Here is a 16189-nt window from a genome sequence, read left to right as displayed (position 1 = left end):
TGATACAAAAAGAAACACACAATGGAAAAGACGCCCATTCTGTTTATTCATCAAAGGAAGTTATAATCATATAACCGGAATTAGGCTCTGTTTGAATTTCATCACAACAAAATATGAACAAAACGACTATAATTGAAAAATTGTATTATGTTGATCCGAAAACAAATACGGAGCTATCAATATTACATCATTACTTGTAGCATTGACAAAGATTTCTGTTTTGTAGACTCTTTCTCTCCTGGGATACTCTCTTTCAGTAGCCAGGCTGAATACCTGATATCTTCGATATCGGCCCTCTCTGACACCTCGGGTTCTAGGATGTTCCTTGAAATAGGTCATTCAAAAACAAGTGAGTCGATATTTTTCAAAACGATTGGGTGAAAATAGCCTCGGCTAGCTCCAAAACTTGAAGTGTTGGGATTCTAGCGTTACAGACGCTTTTCAATGAAATGTTGCACGAAAGAACTATGCTGGTCCTCTGACTACTACTTAATGGGAAATGTAAAAAAAAAACTACACTATCTAACGAGACCAAACTAACACATTTAGGACTACGATCCCCTTCTTCCAGCATGGCTTTTTGAAATATGGAGCTAGCCATGGCGCACACTTCATACCATGTTTTTCTGAATAAAATGGAAGAAAAAAGCTAAGACACAATCATATCTTACCCCATCATCTCCTTCAACGAGTGAGAAGTTTTCCAATTGAACTTCATGAAAGTATTAACGATTCGATTCTGTTGGTCCTTGACCATTTTCTTGATATTAGAATCGTCGAAAGGCATCGATGCTGTTATCATAATGTACAGGATACAACCAAGGGCCCATATGTCGATTTTTTTCGGATCGTATTCGATTCCCTGAAAGATCCGATATTCAATAACGATCTAATATATCCTATAAATATATTTATGTTAGCGACTGCATGACGTCATCGATGACGTATCTTCAAGTTCTCAGATGAACTGGTGAACTTCAATTATGAATGAAACTTTATGGAATTACTTGAAAGGAAAAAAGGTGAACGAAATCAATTTCCAAAGAAGAAAAGATTCGAGCAAAATACACATAGATACTTATCTATTTCAAATCAACCTTATCTCTGAAAAAGAATCTGACCTGTAAAATTTCTGGGGCTGCGTATGCTGCAGATCCGCAAAAAGTCTCGGACATCACTGGTTCCTTCTTTTCATTCACTGTGAACCTCGCGAATCCAAAATCCGCTAGTTTTATTTTGTTGGCAGACGTGAGTAGGATATTCTCGCATTTCAAATCTCTGTGCGCTAAATTATGCTTATGTAGGTATTCTACTGCTGACGTTATCTGCCTGTAGATAGAGAAGGATAATTATTGGTGGATGAAATTGATGTATACAGGGTGGTCCACATAAAACGGTCTAGTCTAATATGGCTTTTTCGGAAAAGAGATCAAGCTCCACAGAATTTTGAAGGCAATTCTATCAAATATTAAAAAATTTCTATTTGGCGTTGGTTTCAGTGTTGAAAAACCGTTTGAATTGATGGGTAAAAACTCTGAAGACTGATATTGATTGAGCTTATGAAAGAATCCTAAATATTGGGATGCCGAAATTGTTTATCATTTGCTTCTAGGTAGTAATTAAATATTTTCAAATTTCAACATTTTCTAGCACAAAGTTATAATCAAAGTATCAAAAATTACTACAACATTAGGTACAACTAAGCACCTGCAAGAAATCTTTTTCATAATAAACCTAACACTGTCGTATTCCTTTACTTGATTTAAAAATCAACGGTAAGCATATTGAATGTTGATTGTAGTTTGAAATCTATGTAAGTGTCAAAAATTAACTGAAATTGAGTACAGAAAAGATTTGATCGAGCAAATCACCATGTTAAGAGTTTTATGAAACTCATCATAAATGTATCACTTCCAACGATTTTTTTACAAAACAGAATCTTTTTTAGTGTATTCATAAATAAAATTGCAAAATCTTTAAAAGCTTTTGTGACAATCTCCTCAATTGCCATTCAAGATTTTTAAGAAGATGATCTTTCACCAACGAATTTGTAACTACCTCAATCAGCTGTTCAATATGGTATAATTACCTAAAATACATCTTAGCACGAGTTTCAGTCAGAGGACCATAATTTTTAATATACTCCAGCAAATCACCATTCTTACAAAAATCCATGAAAATATGAACAATATTATTTATATCTAGAATATGGTAAATTGTAACAATATGAGGGTGCTTGATACTGCTTAATATCCTGAAAAAAAATAGAGTGTAATTTTTGACAGCGCTCATACGTCGTAGGAGAAATACTTTAGTTCTCTCGGTAAAAATTTCTCGATAAAATCTTGTCCAGCTTTCTTCCTATTTATTATTTTACAGGCCAGTTTTTGATTTTCGTTGGTTGCGATGCAAACTTTACTGTAAGTCCCTTTACCTATAGTTTTCCCTATCGTAAATCCAATCGTCTTCAAATATTTCTGGGAAGATTTCTGCAAACACAACAACCAGTAATAGAAAAAATATTTTTTTTTCATGTCACCTCTGCTGAACAAAGCCCTGTTCTAAATTTCATCGCTGCCATTTCGACAGTTGTTCTTTCTCACTTAAAAGGAGTACACTCAGTATTCAATCTCACTCTTAACTGTTTCAACCGAAATTTATTCAATCTGGACACTTAATAGATCTTTATCTAACATTTGAGTGACTTTTTATTGTCAAAATTATTACTCAAAAATTAACCACCCCTGTTCTGTCAGATTTTTAACTTTCTGCTGTTTCCATGGCAATGTGTTAATTAATATCGATAAGGTATTCATTTGATTTTAATCGATCGTGAATTTACAACAGTGTCATGTTTATTTATGTCAACTGAAAGGTACACATGTTTCAATTTGTTAGTGAAAGATACAGTATGCTTACCAGCTCATGATTTTAAATTTCGCACCAAATTGTTCCCAGTATGTTGGACATAGGAAACCATGTTTTTCTCTCTTTGTACCCTACCTTGATATTTGGGAAATTTTGTCTATATTTTATACTTCAACAATGAATTCGAAATGTTTAGGGGATTGTCTCAAAACACAAAAACTATTCGAGATTTTCACTTTCTAACCAAGAAAGGAGTGAAAATTCTATGCACCAGGTATTAGAGGCATCGAATGTTACAAATTATTCATTAGCACCTATTTGATGCGAGTATTGGTTGATCCTTTTGGTTTATTATTTCCAATAATAGACCTCTGCAATCGATTGAGTTTAAAAAAATGTTGTTCCCCCTAAAATTTTCACATTTCCAAAAAAAGAATGAAAGAATTTCGTCTGGCGTATAAAGCTTTTACAGAAACTGTAAAAGCTATTTGAATGAAATTTGGTACGAAAATCATTGCTATACCGCATTGATCTTACCAGCTCGAGAATAAAATCCATAAGTTTTGAAGGCGCAAAATCAAGGAAAAAAGTTTTGGAAAAATCATTGTATTTTCGAAAATTCACTACCAAAAATCACGAAAACACAGGAGTGTTTTGCTATGATGATAAATACTTAATACCCTATTTTTACTGTTAAGCCTAGCCCCGAAAGTTTTGAAATTATTTCGCATGAACATCCGATTGGTCATTTTACTCATTTTTACGGAAATATTGTATTTTTTTTCTATGTTTCGCTTGAAAAATTTGAGCTGTTGAGACAAGTTAGTGATGTGGAGAATCGAAACAGTGTGCGTCGCTCACCGATATCTTGTGATTTAATACCTTTAGACTTTTTTCTTTGGGACCTCGTGAAAGATAAGATCTATGTCACTGCTCCACAATTGATTCAAAACCTTGAAGATGCAAAGGAAGTGTTTCTTTTGATTTTTGTGGAATACATAGGCGTATAACTTGACTTCCGCCGTTTTTTTCCGAAATTCGAGGCTTTATTGTCAAAAACTGGTTATATATTTATGATTCAAAGTGTTGTCCATCACTAGCCACTACTTTCTCTCATCTTTCGGACAGCGTACGAATCCCGCGTTGAAAAAACTGGTCATCTTTTGAAGCGATCCACTAATCGATCCAATTTTTTCTTCTTCATAAATCCGGAAGTGTTGGTTAGACAGGCCATGTGTAATTGATCGAAACAAGTGATGGTCCGAGGGAGCAACGTCTGGTGAATACGGCGGGTGGGGTAGGTCTTCCCATTTCAAATTTTCCAAGTATGTTTTGACCACTTTTGCAACATGGGGTCGAGCAATGTCATGCTGTGAATCACTTTATCATATCTCTCGTTGTATTGCGGCCGTTTTACTTTCAATGGTCGGATCATGATCGCCTGTGATTGTTTCAGTTGATTTTAACAACTCATAATATACTATGCCGAGCTGGTCTCACCAAATACTGAGCATGACCTTGGAACCGTGAATATTCGATTTGACCGTCGACGTGGAAGCATGGCCGGGATATCCTCATGATTTTCTGCCCTTGGGATTATAGTAATGAATCCATTTTTCGTCACCAGTCACAATGCGATGCAGAAATCCCTTCCGTTTTTTCCTTGCAATCAGCTGTACACAAGCAAACAAACATCTCTCGGCTTCAACTCGTACAGTACGCTTGTTTCTGAATCATTCCCATGACTTTCAGGCGTTTTGAAATGGCTTGTTACATCACTCCCAATGATTCTGCTTATTCTTGTTAGCGTCTTGATCAAGTGATGCCTCCAATTCTACATCTTCGAAAACCCTATCTTTTCTACCGCGATGCTGATTGTCAAAATCACCGTTCTTGAAGCGTTGAAACCACTTAATCTTTCTTTAATAGCGGCCTCTATTCGAGAGGATTCGATGCGCCTCATCAGTCGCAGATTTCTTGTACACCTAATACATAATTATTTTATTCATCTTTCAATGAGGGTAATAGGGAATTCTGTTTATATTAGTTAAGCTGACATGTTTGTAAATACCGGTGGCTAAGTGGAGGCGGTTTGGAGATATTATTGCAGAGAATGTGAAAAACGCTGCGGAGTGGAACAACCTTATGCTGTTTCGAAGAATCAGGGTTGAAATATTGAAAGGCGGCTAGCAAACTGGGCCGAATTACCGCCCCCTCAAGTAGAGGCGCTTGAAACGGTATCTGCACTTTTTCAACCCTAACGCCGTCCCTGCATAAGCCGGAAGTTATATTTAAAAAATAAATGCCATGAAATTATCTACCATCTAATCATCTAATAATGAAGAAATCATTCCAACAATATTCCTTGTATTTTCAATTCTCAAGCACTTGAAAAAGACATGCATTAGTTAAAAGGTCTCTATCGGCGCATGGACAAACGAGCGCTCAACAGCTCAAGACTTCGCGTCGATCCTTCCCCCTTTTTTTTTTTATTATTATCCGACTTTTGCCTATACGCGTAGGATTTTTCCTCGCCGTCGGCTTCTCACTCCTCGCTAAGAGGAACATTCACTCAATCCCAGATATTTAAAATATCAGAAGGGCAGAGCTCGGTCGTGTCCGGTCCTTGTGGTCCCCCTGGTTCTCGTCGAACTTCTGGTCCTCCTACACGCGATCCTTGGACCTGTCCTTCGCTTCCTAGGAATTTTCTCACCGTCCTTGCAGTACCTAAAAGAACAGCTTTTTGCATTATATTACATATATACTCACTAAGTCCTAGTTGCTTGATATTTCTCTTGAGATTTTTGGGTACTATTCCTGTTGTTGAGATGATAATTGGAATAGTTCTCGTTGATATCATTCCCCACTGGCGCTTTATCTGAAATTCGAGGTCCCTATATTTTGAAATTTTTTCGACCTCTTTTTGACGCATGTTGTTGTTATTAGGTATTGCTACGTCGATGAGTATTGCTGCCTTTTGTTGTTTATCAACTTGCAATATATCTGGCCTGTTGTGAGGGACTGTTTTATCAGTCAAAACTGTACGATCCCAGTACAGTTTATAGCGTTCGTTTTCCAGGATGGTTTCCGGTCGGTACTTGTAGTATGGCACTTTTTCAGAATTAATTAGTGTTAATTTAGTTGCCATTTCTTGGTGTAGTATCTTTCCTACTGTTATTATTATTATTATTATTTATTATTATATTAAAATTATTATTTTTCTGAAAACTCCGCCACATCTCCGCCACCAAACCCGCATCGCCCTGTATATACCCAACCGCCGAACTGTTGAAAAACCAGTGCCCCACTTCCGCCAAAACCAACTGCACGCAAACCCATAGAAAAGGACAGTGAACACCGAGCCGCAGCAACGTAACGTTGGATAATCTCAATATAAAACTCGTTTCACGACATAGGTACCCACCTGTTTCAGTGTTCGTAGCGCGACTCTGTGTTTCACATCGGCTGCGTTCACCACATCTCTCATCGGCATGAATGCAATCGCGACAACGCGTATCAGTTGATAAGAGATCGTCGGATCATGGTATCGGTAACCGACACTTTTCACCAGTTCTAGATAGACGTGTGTCGCGAGGTTCGGTTCTCAAATCGTCGAGATGTTCAAGAAGTACAAGAACAAGCCCACCCTGGAGCCTTTCAACAACAACAACGACCACAATCATGTCAATGCTGCCAATTATCAGAATCCTGTTAGTCCCCCTACGCCAGTTACCAAGTCCTTGCTGCAGTTCCACTGTCAGCTAGCCCATGGTAGCCCTACAGCTTTTGTTTCTGGTTTTTCCAATGTGAGGGAGCTGTATCAGAAGATTGCGGAATGTTTCGAGTTTCCACCAAGTGATGTGAGTAGTTTTAGGAGTAACAAGTGGATTGTTTGATACAAGTTTACCCAAATTGTTATTCCTGTCAATAGGAGTCGTATCAGGGGATAACGGTGGTTGTGCGTTGAGATTTGTTTAGTTCTTGACCAGAGCCGTGACGCGAAACATCATACAGCTTCTCAACCCCAAATATCTTTTGTAATGCAAAATCTTTCGAATTTCATCCGATCAGTTCAAAGATGATTTGATTTCACCTTGTCACTTTGGAACTTTAAGGCTTAGATAAGCTTGAAGATTTGTTGATAAAGCGATGTTATCGATCTATGATAGTCGTAGATAGGTTATACGAAAGATTTGGAAAACAAATGACAATATGAACGAAAACATAACAATAGGTTCAAGATTCGTTTGAGGTAAAAAAGTAATATTGCCAGAATGTGTTTATGGTTCATCAGAATATTAAATGGAAATAGGAAATAATATGTATTATTCATCTGAATTTATTATATTCTCTTCAGGGTTTATCATTTTTTTAAAGCAGTATTTGCCTCGTATTTTATTTTATGTATTTTATCGATTGTAAGTCATTGCCTCGAAATGTTAATTTTTGTGCTATCTAAAGAAATTTGCAATGCAATATTATTTATTCAATATTGTTATCTATTTCAATGACTGAAAGACCAATGACCTTCAAACACCGCGTGAGTATAAAAGTTGTGTCAACTTATAGTGACTTAAACATTTTCAACAAACCCTTCCACAGGTCATTTTTGAAATTATCCATATTACCGAGGCGATGTTGCGTAAGACTTTTGCCCAATATTGCCAAGTTAGTTACTCTCAATAATGATTAAGGATTACCTATCCAAACATTGTTCCTGCCCAACGATGCTTGGCTTCAAGATTAAGATAATTTATTTATGAACGGAAAAATGCGCATTAAAAATTATATTTTTTTTTGCCCTGATAGGAAAAAAAGGATGAGAGATTTTTTTGTCACAAATTGAACTATGAATTTAAAAATGATGTTCACGTCGGAATATTTCAGTGGTGAACTATTTTCTATTGAAAAAAAAACTTGCGAGCAATAAATAAACTTTAACACTTTATTATTTTACTTCATTACTTTTGCCGAATCACCCTTGAAGTTTATCGCACTTACCATGTAACACTCTGTATATTGAAGATCTCGTTAAAGCTACAGTCTGGCGAAGCAATTGATTCTTTTTTAAATCAAAATAGAAATGAATATCCACGATGATCTAATCATTTAAATAAATCATGATCATAATCTTCTTGATCTATGAATGTTAACTTCGCGATCAAACATTGATACGTCATAATAATTTTGATTCCATCTCTCCAATAAAATGAATTATTGCGTTCTACATTTCACGAATCTATTGTGACTTGTCCCATAGACTGGATCTTCATCTTGACGTCTTGACCCCAAAAAAATAAGTCTCACGGTATCGAATCTAATAGACAATTGACAACCGTTTTTGGCAGTAACTCAACCAGTAAATTCGATACAATAAGGAAGCATTTAGTTTGCAAAGTAAGGGGTACCTACATTTGTAGATTTATCCTTTTTTCACCAAACATATTTCTTGAAATATATGAATTCCTGAAGAATTATTTTGTATAACGTCAATTCCCTTCCATAATTCAACAATTCCGACGTATTATTACACAGAATCTCAATGAATAAATTATATAAACTTCAGAAGGTGATTCTGCAAAAAATGAGGACAGTTTTGTATAAATTTTGTTCGCAAACGCTTTGTAAACTGAGATACGAGATGCTGATTTATGAACTGTGTATTTATTTATTGCTCTCAATTTTTTTGAAAGGAAAAAATTGTATGCTACTGAGATATTTCAAATTAGAAATCATTTCTGAATGTTGTTCGTTTAATAATTTGTGACAAAAAACTCTCGTGCCTTTAATTTCTATGAGGCGCCGCTATTATGCAGAAAATAAGACATCTTAACTTCAATACATTATCAAGAATATAAAAATAGGTAATTTAATGAAGAAATGAAAATTACTCGTTAAAATGTTTTTTTTTTTGCATAAAAACGGAGCCCCGAACGAGAAAACGGCATGAAAGATTTTTGTCACAAATTAAACAATTTAAAGACTATTCAATCTCAGTCAGTTTCACAGCAATAAATTAATAATCAGTTGCAAAGGAAATCTTTGAAACCTCTAATAGCGATACTAATCATTTGCCAACAAGAATTATATAGCAAATTGCCATTTTTTTCACTAACACCCTGTATATGAGATTGATTTTCAGTTCTAGAGATTTTAAATTTAAATAATCATGATCATAATATCAGATTAGAAGAATTGGAAATGCAACTTCTTCTGCTTCAAAAACTTCATAGTGTTAGTATATATAGGTAGTATAGTAATAATCGAGAGTAAAACAATAAATCTATTTTAATTCAAGCAATCACTTCGATCATATAGAAATTACTTTCAAAAAGTGTGAAACTGTAGTAGAAAATACGAAATATTAAATTCCAGCATAAAGAAAAATATACGAACAAAACAGAAGAAATATTTATTTCTTTCATTCTTGAAATGAAATATCAATCTTATTACCAGTTCAGAATGACGGGAAAACAATGGATTACGTCACTACATTGTATATTATTCCAATTATCGATACAGGTACAAGTAATGATTGCAATCATCAAAGGAATTCAGTTAGTTCCGTTATCTTATTTTCACACCAACTCGGTAATATTTCTATAGGTATATTTATACCATTTCTATCTATAAATTCCTTCAATGCTTGAAGTGTTTATCAGATTAATTCATAATTTTATCATATGTCAACAAATGTTCTGAAAAAAGTGGCGATATGTTAAATTTGGTACTAAAACAGAATTAGGCAAGTTTGACTTTTTAATGCTGGGAGTGGATGAAAAAGGATATTTTAAATCCTTCTGCATATAAGCAGGTATTGTATAGGCTTCATACGAAATCAATACTATTATTAGACTTCATTAACTAGCATGACCAATTATTATGAAGAGGAATATGCTTTCAAGTCAATGAATCTCGAGCATCTTCATTACACCAATTAAGTTATCTTCAATCGAGTCTTCAATTGAGAAGATTTCATTGAATTGCAAATATAATTATGTAACTACTTAAAATAACTTCCACGATTTCGTGTTATTAGTTTGTTTGTGATCATAACTAACCGAAGATCAAGGAATAAATAATTTTCTTGTTGATATTACATAAATATTGAATTTGAAATATATATATTGCAACAATCATAATATGGAATGCGAAATTTTTTCTCCTCAAATTCCTTGACTAATTAGTTTTGCTGTTAATTGTTATGAATTTGTAACTATTAGGTGTACGTTTTGCAATAAATGGCTGTAGCGGTAAGTGGTAGTAGAAATAAATAAGCTTAGGTATTTGTAAATTTAACGCCATCGGAATATTGGTCGATGTGTATCCACATCATGAAGTTATTCTCGATTCGACATGTCAGCTCACGATCCAAATTCGCGGGGAGTTCTAATGTTATGCTTTAATATGAAGAAATTTGCGACTGAGGCTCATCGAATGCTCCCAAATACCTATGGTGAGGCCACTATTAATAAAAAAATGTGCCGGGAGAGGTTTCAACGCTTCAAGAACGGTGATTTTGACGTCGAAGACCAGCATGTCGGTGGAAGAGAGAATGTTTTTGAAGATGCAGAATTGGAGGCATCACTTGATCGAGACTCGTGTCAAACGCAACAAGAATTGGCAGGATCATTGGAAGTAAAGCAACAAGGCATTTCAAAATGCCTGAAAGTCATGGGAATGATTCAGAATAAAGGAAATTGAGTGCCGTACGAGTTGAAGCCGAGTTGATATTTGGTACTACACTCTTGTAATGTGTAAACCAAATTCACTTTCAAATTTGTCTACAATTCTGCGTATGGGGATTCAATTAACTGAATGTCATCTGTCATCCATAAATTCTTCTTAAATTTCTCTCAGTATTCGCAAATGGGCATTGAATTTGATAAAGTGATTCAACAAATTCTGAAACGTTCTTGAAGCTAGTATATTTCCATGATATGACCTCCTGCACATAAATTACATAAGGAATGTCAGAAAATAATACACAGTGCTGCCATTATAACTATTTTAAATTCTTAATTCTATCATTCCTATTGGAAAGACCTAAATCAATATTAGAATGTTCTCTTTTAAATATTTCCATATACTCTCCTCTTCTAAGAAACAGTTAGCAACCTTGGTACGATCTCTTTTATTGGAATTCCTCCTAGTCTTAAGACGTCAAACATTGTAACAAACTCACGTTTTTCAATATGTCGAAGACATTAAGCAAGATATAAATTTATGAACTGAACGAAAGCAGTTGTGCCAAACAAGTTTTGGTTAAATCCAAATTAAAAAAATTCTTGAATAGTTTTAGGAGATATTCTAAATTTATAAGTGTTCGTTTGTTCATTAATCAAAGTTTGAAAAATGAATTGCTTGAGATCTAGTGAAAAAAATGGAAATTTCATTATATTATTATGAATTTTTTCGTTCTTCATCACAAAATATGTCGATTAGCATAAAAGATGAAAATATCATGTTTTGGAGTTATTTGTTCGAAATACGAATAAACAAGTAAAAAATTCATAACTGCAAAACTAATTAGTCAAGGAATTTGGGCTGAATTCTATATGATTGTAGCAATATACACTGTGTCCGTAAAATATTCATTTTTAGCTAAACAGACCATTCTAAGAAATAATCCTGAAACACGTCGATTTTTTATTTTAATTTACCGTATTTTAAAATAAAAATCTAATATACAGGGTGAATTACTTTCGAGTAATGACAACACCGTCATTTTTTTTAAATGGAACACTCCCATTTTGTCTCAATATTCCGATTACTCTAGCTGAGTTGATTCCAAAAATGTATCTCATGTTCATTCCAATTGGTACATGGTGGACAAAAATACAATAGTTTTGTGTGTGCTCATAAAGTAACGCGTAACATTAATCTAAAAATGTAACAAACTACAGGGTGTTACATTCAAACCAATTGCCGCTAGACAATAAGTATTTTTGATAAATTTGTTAATTTAACTGATGAAGAATGTTTCTTTATAAGCACACACAAAACTATTGTACTTTTGTCCACCCTGTACCAATTGGAATCAACATGTGATACATTTTGGAATCAACTCAGCTAGAGTAATCGGACAATTGAGACAAAATGGGGTGTTCCATTTAAAAAAAATGACGGTGACATCATTACTCGAAAGTAATTCACCCGGTATAATAGATTATCATTTTAAAATACGGTAAATTGAAATAAAAATCGACGTGTTTCAGGATTATTTATTAAAAATAGCTGAAAATGAATTTGTCCATACTTTACGGACACAGTGCATATTTTTAATTTGATATTCACGAGTATTGTGTGCGTAGCTGCGGGTTAAAGGTAGTAACCTAATTCAAAATGAATCACTGTATACCTGAATCAGATCATGATATAAATAAATTGAAAGTGTACCACATATTATTCTGTATCACGCTATTGAAAAAAATTAATTTAAACTTTTCGAGGTCATTAAACTCTTTCAAAATGATCAAAACTATGGCAAAGACCTTCGGCGTGTAGAATTGCAAATCACGCAAACTGGGCTAAAATTATGTATTGCAAAATTCCTTTCAGACATGCACATACATTTGATATTATAATTGACGATTCTAAATTGCACTTCTGCTCGATTATTCTTATGAAAAGACTAAATTATGTCATCGTTTATCAGGGAATTTCTCACATAATTATATCGCTCTCTTATCTCATTTGAAGTCTTCTGGAATTCCTAACACAAACCTTTTCCCAATTTTGTTTAATTCATATCCCACACATTTACCACGCGACCTTCATTTATCGTTTCATTACTGTTTTTTGATAGGTATTTTATTAAATTTGACCGTTTTCATTGCCGCACAAGTTTAATTATAGTTTTATTTGTCGTCATGTTGTAATCAGGAAAGAAAACATACATAGTCATTACCTCACCTACATTTCATTATTAGGTTAAGTTTAATTGCTTTGTTGTTCATTGTAATCATCATAACGGATGTTATCTTTTGGATCAGACCTTCTTTTTTCTCGGGAGAATTTTTAACAGTTCCGCAACTTTTTTTCGGATGTGATCTTCAAATTTGTTATTGAAATTAAGATATTTGGTTGTGCAACAAGTTTATTTAATACGTGTTGTTGAAGTGAATAATGTTGGCATAAGTAACTTCGTGGAATAAATATTCTCCTAGACTTCTATAATTAATTTAATTTTGTATGAACCTAACCATTTTATTTTCCTAGAACGTTGTAAATATGTAATTATATATAACTTCAAATATCGGAAAAACAATTACAAATTTCAAAAATATTCAGTATTCTTCACGAAATTATGTCAGCATTTACTCAGAGTAGGTACTCTAAGCCATCTTTATATACGCTTCCCATTTTCTATTGTTATTCACAATATACAATAAATATCTAATAGATCGTTAAAGTAGGAAATCATTTATATTTATTTATTCGATATTTTTGTTCAATGAAAATACTCTATTACTAGCAACATACGTACTTCAAGCTGACAATAAAGTTAGTGTGTTTTACGTTGGATTGTTATATTCAGTGGCATTAGAGGTATCACACCTAGAAGGAATAATCTCTTCAATATGATTATTTGGTAGATGATGTCCGTTATGGCACCTCAATTCCACCAACTTTAACACTACACTCAATCAGTCGAACAAGTAAATAAAAAGTTGTTCTCAAAAAAATCGATTTTATTCAAGAATATAGTCTCCATCAAGGATGATCTATGTACTTCAATGCTTCTCCAACTATCAGATGTATTCTTGCTATAACGTGATCTACAGCTCGCCTTTCAGTTCTAGAGTTCTAATGAACTCCAGTATCTGGGATGGCCTCAAAGAGGCTACTTCTTCACTTCTATAGGGTGTTTTTTGTTGAGGTATATAACTTTAAGTTGGCATAACTGTTCAAGATGGCGACCGATTTAACAGCTGTCAAATGATTTATTCTCAGTTTCGTTTGGCAATTCATCATGAACAGACTCACGCTTGAACAACGCTTGCAAATAGTGCAATTTTATTTCGAAAATAATGGTTCTGTGCGAAATACGTATCGCGCACTACGTCCATTTTATTTTGTTTAGCGATGAAGCGCACTTCTGGTTGAATGGCTACGTCAACAAACAAAACTGCCGCATTTGGAGTGAAGCTAATCCTCAAGTGTATGTCGAAACACCGTTACATCCAGAAAAAGCTCGTGCCACAATCGATTTATTGAAAGACACGTCTGGTGACCGCATAATTTGACGTTTTGGACCTGTGAATTGGCCTCCAAGATCTTGTGATTTAACACCGCTAGACTACTTTCTGTGGGGCTATGTAAAGTCATTGGTCTATGCGGATAAGCCACAAACCCTTGACCATTTGGAAGACAACATTCGCCGTGTTACGGCCACAAATGTTGGAAAAAGTCATCGAAAATTGGACGTCCAGATTGGACTATATCCGAGCCAGCCGTGGCGGTCATATGCCAGAAATCATATTTAAAATGTAATGCCACAAGATTATCTTGCGGATAAATAAAATTCATGTCAATCGGATAATCCATCGTTGTTTTATTGCAATTTAAAGTTCTATAGCTCTTAAAAAACACCCTTTACAAGTTTCTTGTCCAAAGCAGATTTTGCGTGAGGCATTCCATTACCAGGTGATCCAGAGTTTCTTCCTTCTCCTCATTTTCTGCTAGACCCATTCTCATGAGGTGTTTCCTAAGGCGGCAATGCCCTGTGAGGAATCCAGTGAGGAGGTGTAGTATATTTTTGCTAAGATCCAGATACTTCTTGAATCTCGCAGTGTCAAAGTTTCAAAGAAACTTTTTGGAATGATCCAAACCAAGAAGATTCCGCCAGAGTGTTTCTCTTTCGGTTTTTTCCTTCACCTGAAACTCTTCCTTGTAGGTAGTAGCAGTCTGAGTAATACTAATTACTTTGCTTGCACAGTAATTTCCCTATCAGAAATCGTTTTCATCCTTTTTTCAAGAACAACAAATATATCGCCACAAAACCTTCACTATTGCAATCCATGTTTCTCTCTTTTTCCCGAAATTTTGACATGTATTCTAGTTTGAAGATTGGTACTAATAATAAAAAAAGTTATATGGCACTGACGATGTCATCCATGATGCGCCAGGCCCAGAACTTATTGCGGGTGACATGGTACATTGAACACGAAATTGAACAAGCCTTCAAAATCTCCATATTTGACGTCAGTGCTTTTCTCATTATTATTTGAAATATTCATTCACACAATAGATTTAAATTATTATTATGTCCTGATGTGAAAAAACTCTTGCTCAATTTATACTGGTACTCTTTGCGCACAGAAATAATAACCTATAATGACTTTTCGAAGGTTCTGCTAGTTTGCCCACTCAATAACTTCTTCTTTCATAAAACATTAGTCAGCGGCCATTCCTAATAAGGGATGTCCATTATCCTATGGCTTCCCATGCTGTTTGATAAATATCAAATCTCCTTATTGGTTAACTGTAATATTATTTTAATGTGTGTGTAATTTTTATGACTGTAACTGTAACCATCTCACTCATAAGCGTCTGAACCATTTTTATTTCGTGCGAATATTTATATTAGGACATTTAGATGTGTATAAACCTGAATTTTAGCTAGAGGCGACCTTCCATAAGAAATTAAGCTTATAGAACACGAACTTAATAGTGTAAACACTAATTTACGAGATATACTTATTGGAACCCTAATTCTTATATACTCTATCTCTTTTCAGAGTGTTTACCGTTAGGGTATTACCGAATAAGCTTGATTTTTGATGGATATGCTAAAATAGCAAATAAAATTCACTACTCTCATCTGAGTAAGGTATCTTTGCAATTATCTAAGCCAAAAAGTGTTTGAATCTATATAGGGTGTTTTTTTTCGAAGTATATAACTTTAAGTTGGCATTACTGTTCAAGATGGCGACCGATTTAACAGCTGTCAAGTGATTTAGTTTGGTTTGGCAATTCGTCATGAATAGACTCACATCTGAACAACGCTTGCAAATAGTGCAATTTGGCCCAAAATGAGATTGCCGTTGTTCCCGATTTTCATGAGCGAATTTTGTTTAGCGATGAAGCGCACTTCTGGTTGAATGGCTACGTCAACAAACAAAACTGCCGCATTTGGAGTGAAGCTAATCCTCAAGTGTATGTCGAAACACCTTTACATCCAGAAAAACTGACTGTTTGGTACGCTTTATGAGCTGGTGGAATCATTGGTCCGTTACAGTCAATGGTGATCGGTATAGAGCCATGATTACTAACTTTTTCATTCCTGAATTGAACAACCATGATGTCCAGGAGCTGT

The 16189-nt window shown here is 34.6% G+C and overlaps 2 protein-coding genes across 2 annotated transcripts in view; one reads left to right on the top strand and one right to left on the bottom strand.

Annotated features, from left to right (window-relative positions):
- Positions 1–22: 22 nt before the first annotated feature.
- Positions 23–2811, bottom strand: LOC123680072 (testis-specific serine/threonine-protein kinase 3-like). Its single transcript, XM_045617740.1, has 6 exons — positions 2540–2811; positions 2311–2489; positions 2090–2254; positions 1122–1329; positions 672–862; positions 23–324 (listed from the first exon to the last, which is right to left on the bottom strand). The coding sequence occupies exons 1-6, from the start codon at positions 2579–2581 to the stop codon at positions 183–185; spliced, it is 927 nt and encodes a 308-aa protein (XP_045473696.1). The 5' UTR covers positions 2582–2811; the 3' UTR covers positions 23–182.
- Positions 2812–6220: 3409 nt separating this feature from the next.
- LOC123680290 (PDZ domain-containing protein GIPC3) overlaps positions 6221–16189 on the top strand; it is a 28239-nt gene continuing 18270 nt past the window's right edge. Inside the window, exon 1 of the mRNA XM_045618104.1 lies at positions 6221–6728. Coding sequence (XP_045474060.1) covers positions 6486–6728 — 243 coding nt within the window. The 5' untranslated portion in view covers positions 6221–6485. The remainder of the gene's footprint in view (positions 6729–16189) is intronic.

Source organism: Harmonia axyridis, chromosome 5 (genome assembly GCF_914767665.1).
Source record: "Harmonia axyridis chromosome 5, icHarAxyr1.1, whole genome shotgun sequence".
Lineage (NCBI taxonomy): Eukaryota > Metazoa > Arthropoda > Insecta > Coleoptera > Coccinellidae > Harmonia > Harmonia axyridis.
Note: the sequence above shows the minus strand (reverse complement) of the source record. Positions and strands in the feature narration are given on the sequence as shown.